This window comes from Glycine max, chromosome 15, assembly GCF_000004515.6.
Source record: "Glycine max cultivar Williams 82 chromosome 15, Glycine_max_v4.0, whole genome shotgun sequence".
NCBI classification, from domain to species: Eukaryota; Viridiplantae; Streptophyta; class Magnoliopsida; order Fabales; family Fabaceae; genus Glycine; species Glycine max.
The window spans coordinates 3,578,463-3,586,274 of record NC_038251.2 but is presented as its reverse complement, the minus strand read 5'-3'; the positions used below and the strand labels follow the sequence as shown (position 1 = coordinate 3,586,274).

General features: G+C 35.1%; 1 protein-coding gene across 2 annotated transcripts; it reads left to right on the top strand.

The window, feature by feature from the left end:
• Positions 1-221: 221 nt before the first annotated feature.
• Positions 222-6,628, top strand: LOC100798050 (interactor of constitutive active ROPs 3). Of its 2 annotated transcripts, none has more exons than XM_006597250.4 (5): positions 222-407; positions 500-565; positions 2,412-2,515; positions 4,009-4,180; positions 4,815-6,628. In XM_006597250.4, the coding sequence occupies exons 3-5, from the start codon at positions 2,496-2,498 to the stop codon at positions 6,468-6,470; spliced, it is 1,848 nt and encodes a 615-aa protein (XP_006597313.1). In that variant the 5' UTR covers positions 222-407; positions 500-565; positions 2,412-2,495; the 3' UTR covers positions 6,471-6,628. The 2 variants fall into 2 exon arrangements, with proteins under 2 accessions (XP_006597313.1, XP_006597314.1); XM_006597251.4 differs by having other exon boundaries at positions 246-407; positions 2,426-2,515.
• The last annotated feature ends 1,184 nt before the right edge of the window (positions 6,629-7,812 follow it).

Below are 7,812 nucleotides of genomic sequence, written 5' to 3'. Positions count from 1 at the left end.
ATATGATAATTAATATACAGATAATATTAACAATGATTTGTGATTAAATAATATTTAAAAAATATTTTAGAATCTGGGATCATTAAACTTTAATTAAGATCCGATACTAGTGAGTAATTGCTTATCTAGTTACGGTAGTATAGTATCTACTGTGACCAAACCGGACGCAAGGTCTTACTTCAAACCAATTAACGTTGTGAAAGGACAAATGTCTATGGTCTCAGCATTCGCGTTTCTCTACTCCACGTCATCACTGTTCCTCCTTATTAGTAGTTAATAAACACAAGGTAGTGACAGATAGATAGATAGACACACACGCTCAGTGAGGAGAGGACAAGACCTCAACAACGAGAAAACTCAAGAAACATTCAACTTTCACTTATAATGTTTACAGGTTCACACTCGGGGTATGTATGACTGACTCATGTCGTTTCTTCTTCTGCATTGTCGTTTGGAAGAGAGTCCATAAACATTATCTTACTTATTACTTGTTGTACAGGTTAATTACCATTGTAACTCACTCTGGCTCATAAGTGTGCTTCATTACGATCCGTATAACTTCGAGGTTTTAATTTCTTCATCTCCTTCTCCTTGTTCATGTTAGGATTTTCCCCCCCTCGCTGAGATGGTTTTCTTTTTTTTAATTTCCGGGGAAATTCAAGTTTATTAATGATGCTAAGATGCTTTTTTAAGTTCTTTCTGCGTTTCTTTTTTGACCGCTTTTTTCCACTTTAAACCGCTACATAAGTTTTTTATATTGAAAAGTTATGCTAAAATTAAAACCGACATTAACGCGGTTCTCTCTTTCGAAGTTCAGGCGAAGTTCAGGACTCGGGACTCGGGAGTTGCAATGTTTCGTAGCTTTATGTTTTAACACGTACATTTTTCAAAGGCAAATTGAGTATATATTAATGAGGGAATTGTGTTTTGAACAATAGAAATAAATAGTAAAATCGTATTAAAATAGTTGGATTCCATTATGTACTTGTTTGTTTTCTTTCTTTGTTAGTTCCCTGCTTGTTTCTACTTTTTCGATATGCTTAATAAATATTTCTCTAAATAGAGCTTCCTTCACTCTCATTTTTAATTTCAAAAGATGGGTTTTCCGTTAACTATTTTAAATACAGATTTTAATTTTAATGGAATTGTCGATGTTTTCTCGTTTGATCTAGATTTGATTCTTAGTTTTAAATAAATGAAAGTCCTTATTTTGGAAGTGATTTTGGTGGTTTTTTTTTTTTTTTTTCTATTTGGGCGTTTCCTTGTTCATTGTCTAGCAAGCACACACATCAAATTGTTATGAAAATCACTCATCTATGTTATCATCATGTGTTTTTTTTTGGGTGATGATCATCATGCCTACGTCCTTCCTCATTGAAAATTTTATAGGAAAATGTCAATGTGTAAGAGACAGGTGATCATTTTGTTTTCGCCTTTCAATTCTTTCACTTGGTAAACGTGAGGTTAAGAATTTTTTCACTGTAATTACAAAAAAGCCCATGGTACATGCATGTGATTTAACTAGCACATATGGGTAAATTCGGTATCTCCGTCATAAGATGAAGATATGGACGTCTCTGTAATTTGTCCTGTCAGTTGTACGTTCCTCTTAAATATTATCTGGGATTTTTTGACCCAAAGATCTAGTCATATTATCAGCTAATAAAAAGACGCTTTGTGTTTTACACACACGTAAAGTAGTTTCGGTTTTGGGGATTATGTTTGATGTAAAAAAATTCATTTCATAATTAAATGGATGTAATAATTTTAAAGGGAGATTTGAGGACCTATATCATGTGTGGAACTGGATTCAAATTTTTTTATATAGGGTCTTCGTTATGGTGACAAAAAAAATAGATGTAATAATTTTTCAAAGACTAAATTCATCTATCACGAATGTTTCAAGTACCAAAACGTGCTCTCTTTCAAATAAAAAAGTACCAATTTTGTGTGTTTGGATGAACTTTTTTGTTTCTTAAAAAAGGTTACTATTTCTTTAAAATATAAACTTGGCTTCATTTAATTTTCATGTGTAGACTTGTAGTTGACATGTTATACCAATCCGCTCATATTTTTATTTATTTTTTAATCCTTTTATAATGGTGTCCATAATTTCTGCCCTGTTAGTATTTATTTTTAGTGATGTCTTCAATTTTAGATATGCAATGATGTTCTCTTCAAAAAAAAATAAAAAATGTAATGTTCTTCATGTACGTCGAAAAGGGTAGAATAACACAGGTAATTTTTACAGTAAATGAGAAGTAAAAATTGAGGTAAGCAATTGTTTTCTGCCCTTTTAGGAGTACATTCTTTCTGCATGAATCTATTTATTTTCTCCCCAACTTCATTGACCTTCACATTGGATTCCCTTGTGTCATCAGTTAATGATATTTTTTTCTGAACTGTTATAGTCCTTGTGGGTCAGGGAGCATTCAAGTAGCGAGGTCCTAATTATTAACCCGTTTTACTTTCCTGGAATACAAGGCAGTTTAACCATGCAGACCCCAAAGACAAGGTAAGCTTCAATTGCTTTTTTTCTGTTTTAAATTTTGCTTCTGCACGTTCCAGGTTCAAAATTATTTTGGCTCTTTAAAATGCTCTGTGAAATTATGAATAGGCTAAATCAACGGGATTGTTCACCTTGAATTATGATGTGGCATTACGTACTCATAGTAGTATTTCAAATTCAAATGTCAACTACTATATCTGGAACAAACTGTGCCCAAGAATATATCGCTTTAATGCATAAGCTGTATATAACTTTGTTCCACATTGGTGGGTCTGGTTATAAGTTCACACATGGTTACCACTTAGCACCAGCGCACGCAAATGTATGTCAACTATTCACAATTTGTCCTCTTCGATTCAACTTTGTTTCTACCTAACTCGCCCCACTTTTATATATAAAGTTTCTCCCTTAGTTCATGCCATTTTCATCAAGCTATATTGCTATGGTGTTGAAACATTCCAGAATCTGGGTAGTAAGAATCTTAAAATATGATGCTTGCCTTTCTATTTTATTTTATTTTATTAATTTCATTCCTTTCATGGAATCCCCTTATATAAAGCTCAAGTTTCTAACGTTAATTATGTTTGTTGGGCCTTTGTCGCCGAGTCCAATCTTTTATTTTTTTTCAAAAGACAAATCATTTTTTGTTCAAGTTCGCTTTTATATAGGCGGCGTTAACTGCGGAATGGGAGATTGGGACCCGGAGCAGTTTTTCCCAATTATGATAATTATAATCATAATAATGTGAACAAAAGTTTGATTGTTCTAAATGGATTTGATTTCTCTGCATCAATATTACTACAATCTTTTCCAGATGGCTATAATGTTACGTTATATAACAATTATTATATTTTTTTCGCGTGGAGCAATAGCATCAGATAGTCCCGTTGCTATTTACCATTGATGGTATCTACCAAAAAGAAGAACCATTGATTGTACGATGGTAAATGGTGTCAATTATCACCTTGTAAATCAATAATCATAAAGTTGATTTTACAACTTGTGATTGGAGAACGTTTTAATTTTCAAGTTGAATCCTTAATTAATTACATGGTTAATGACATTGGCGTTACAAGACTTGATTGGAGAACGTTTTAAATTTTCAAGTTGAATGAATTAATTTATATGGTTAATGAGATTTGCGTTACTTCTGAAAAGACTTGATCGTAACTTAAAGGAGTACTATTACTCAGGTATTTATAGTACTCATTACGGCAATAGTAATTGTAATTTCGGTTTCAAATCATGCCTAATGGTTTGGACTTTGGAGCATCTACTCTTCTCTACGCTCATTTTGCTAAACCATAAGGGTATCTCTCAGTTGATTTAGCAAGTTCAGATTTGCGAGTGATATAAAGACATTGGTTTTGCTTTATATGGCAAAGCGCTTATTGCCGGTATTTATTGCTTGAATTTTGAGGTGTGCGTTTCCATATACCAATGCAATTGCTTACTACATGAGAATCATAATTCATAACGCTTAGATATTCTGATTTCAGAAATACTAGTAGTAGCTCCTCTGAAGTGCCCCAGAAGGTGTCCCCTCGTGGTGGACGCCAACTCAGGCCTGCTACATTAGACAGTACTGCATCTTCATTAAATAAAACATCAAAGGATAATAGAAGTCCCAAACTCACCGACCGCAGATCACCCAGAAGCCCCGCACCAGAGGTAGCAACACTTTTTCTTTTTATCATAATTGTGTTAACAAAATCTAGAAAGTGCTTTTTATGATAAGGTAGCAAGCACAAAATATCTGTTTTTAGTTTCTTTCTTTCAAAAAAAAAAAAAACAAAGCTATATGTTATGCTTACTAAAGCGCTTTTGATTTTTGCCGAAATTGTAGGATGTTGTTATGATTGTGTTTTTTTTTTCTTTTTTCTCAAGGCTTGCTTTTTGAAAAGGTGGTGTTAACTGTTGAAGGCTTTAGAGTTGGCTTTTTTTGTTATTTTTGGATAATATAGTACTGTACTGCTGACATAGCTAATGAGAAGGTAATTTAATTATGGGGCGTCTAATAGTGTGGGCACTTAAATTCCTGTAGAAATGCACGTTAGCGGTTAGATAGATATTAAAGGCCCCTTTTGGTTGGAAGGATTCTGCTCTTGAACATCTGCTTACCTGCCATGTAATAACTTGTCATTGGTTTTATATACGTGTGATGCAATCGTATATTCAAGACTTGCGAAATATTAGGTTAGAAATTTGGTGTGTTGTTTTATACAATTCCTCATAAGAACAATTATGCAACAGTTAGAAATTTGTCTCGGAATTTTAAACCATTATAATTTTTCTGTTTTTTTAGAGGAAGCGTCCAAGCAGAATATCTGAATTGGAATCTCAGATTTCTCAACTCAAAGAGGATTTGAAGGTGGTGAGGAACCAGCTCGGTGTGTCTGAATCATGCAAGAAGCAAGCTCAGCAAGATGCTGAAGAGTCCAAGAAGCAAGTAGCTTCCCTATCCTTGAAACTTGAAGATTCTCAACAGCAACTTGTGAAGTTCTCAGCTACTGAACAAGCTCGTGTTGTTGAGCTCCAGAAAACCATAGAAGAGCATGATAAGGCGTGGCAATCCGAGCTCAGGGCTGCCCAACAGAAGCTCTCAGACAACACCCTTGCGCTTACCTCTGCCATCGACGAAATTCAGCAGCTCAAGGTTCAGCTTGAATTGGTAGCTAACTGTGAGAATGCGCACACGCAAATCGCGGAATCATCAGACGTGGAACTGCTAAACTTGACGGATAACTTGGCAGAATCTCTCTCTCTTGTGGAGAACATGAGAAACCAACTCAGGGATTCCAAAGAGTCAGCTCAGGCACAAGCTTTGGTCAATGAGACTTTGAGGCAACTTGAGGCTGCAAAAAGAACTGTTGAGTTCCTGAGAGCTGACGCTGCCAAAGCTGTGAATGGCTACAACTCTGCTGCTTTGGACTTAGACCAATCTAGAGCACGAGTGAACTCACTAGAGGAACTAGTAAGCAAACTTGAGTTTGGCCTCACTAGTAACAAATGCAACAGTTCTTTAAATCTTGCAGATGTTGGTAACATGGAGCTGAAAGCTGAGGTATTACACAAGGGTGAGACAGATCTTAATCGCATTGAAGCAGAAATTTATTCTCTGAGGTCTGCTATAGAGAGTGCTGATACTAAGCACCAGGAAGAACAGATTGAGTGTTCAGTGAAGATTAGGAAAGCCTATGAGTTGATTGAACAGATAAAATCAGAATCAAGCAAGAGAGAATCTCAGCTAGAGGCTGAATTGAAAAGAAAGAATGCTGATGTCGAAGAGTTGAAGGCTAACCTGATGGATAAGGAAACCGAGTTGCAGTGCATTGTGGAGGAGAATGAGAAGTTGAATTTGCAGCTTGAAAAAAGCATGTCATCACAAAGAGAACATGAACTTAGGAAGGAGCTTCGAAAACTAGATGAATCCGTGGCTGGATTGAAGGCTGATCTGATGGACAAGGAAACAACATTGCAAAGTATATCTGAAGAGAATGAAATGCTGAAGTTGGAGATCAGTAAGAGGTTTGCAAATGGTGGTAATGTGGTGGAGGAAGTTGCTGCACAACTAGAGACAGCTAAGGCCGCAGAACGCGAGGCTGTTATAAAGCTTGGTATTGTGATGGAAGATGCAGATAGGTGCAACCGAAAGGCGGCGAGGGTGGCTGAGCAACTGGAAGCATCTCAGGCAGCAAATTCAATAATAGAAGCTGAACTAAGAAGATTGAAGATACAGTCTGATCAATGGAGAAAGGCTGCAGAGGCTGCTGCTGCTATGCTCTCAGCAGGGAACAATGGGAAACTCACTGAGAGATCAATGTCTTTGGACAACAACTATAACTCTATAATGAACAAGTACTCACCTTTTTGTGAAGAACTTGATGATGATTTCCAGACCAAGAAAAATGGCAACATGCTGAAGAAGATTGGGGTCTTGTGGAGGAAACCTCAAAAATAGTCACTGTTTGGTTTATGACCCGCTTCTAATGTTATGATTATGTTACATGTAATGTTTATGTTATGCAATTTTGTCTGACCGCTACCCTCCTTTTTGTTTGGTGAAACATTGTCTAAACCTGCTTCTTAGTAGTTGAATGAATTAAGCCTTTTATATGATCCATCATTTCACCATCTAGAAAAATATCCTTGAAACTATATTTTCTTTGTAATTTGGTAGCATCCTTAAGCACGGATTTGATAATCTGTCCAAATGTTAGCTTTTTCTTTTCCATTTGATGAAATTTCTCGCAAAGCCACACTAGATAGTCCCGCCAAAAACCATTCTCTTCATTTTCCTTTAAGGGAGCATTTGGTAGGAAATAATTTTTTTTCATACCCGGAAAATATGGGTGCAGATAATCATGATTCTTATGAATGTGTAAAATATGCTTGATTAATCTTGATATGTTTCATGTAAATTAAATATTCATATAAGATACGTAATAAAAAAATTTCCTCCACTTTGAAAATGAGTTAAAATTGATGTCCAGGAATCATATTTTTTTGGTAATTTTTTTAATTGTATACTAATTTAACATGAGAATCATAATTTTTCATTTTAAAATTTATGAGAAATTAAAACTTTTTTGTCTACCAAATGCCCTTGAAGTGTAGTGTATGCTTCTAATTTATCTCATTTTAAGAGGTATTAATTCAAGGACGTGTAGGTAGAGATTGTCAATGTTTCGTTGGCGCTTGAGGGGCAAATGCCATGTGATTCAACTTGGATCTTTTGGGCCTGTATGAGCTTTTGCTATGGTTCTTTTTTGGAGAACTTGAAGCCCAAACTCTAGATGTACACAAACTAGTTGCACCTCGAGGAAAATAACTTCAAACCTTTTAGCGGAGGATATGGTTCTGGATCACCATTGGTTGTTATTATCCAACTAAATATCCATCACTGGCCCCTCGCTTTCTTTCCATTCAGCCTACACTTACAAAGGACAAAACAATGATCTCATTGTGCGAACTTCAATGCTACACGTAATCCACTATATCATACCCCTGGGTCATGAATTTAGTGCCAAAAATAAAATGAAAACAATAAATACCCGTCATATTAATTTGTGAAACTTTTATTCTTGAGATATTTTTAAATCTAACAGTACTCTTTAAAAAATTGAATGTTTGATTTAGCTTAATATTACAAAAAAAAATAGAAACTGGATATTCTTTTTTATACATAAATTGAGTTAATTTGAACACTAAAAGAAAAAATAAATCATGCATACAGTAATTAAATTACATATTGTTCCAATCAAAGAAGACCCTTAAAGATTTGCCCAGATCAGCTTTCAATT

Bases quoted from the DNA above. Each gene is read 5' to 3' on its own strand.
- LOC100798050 (XM_006597250.4), top strand. From the start codon at position 2,496: ATGCAGACCCCAAAGACAAG. The intron at 2,516-4,008 runs GTAAGCTTCAAT...TTCTGATTTCAG, and splicing joins ATGCAGACCCCAAAGACAAG to AAATACTAGTAGTAGCTCCT. The intron at 4,181-4,814 runs GTAGCAACACTT...CTGTTTTTTTAG, and splicing joins CCAGAAGCCCCGCACCAGAG to AGGAAGCGTCCAAGCAGAAT.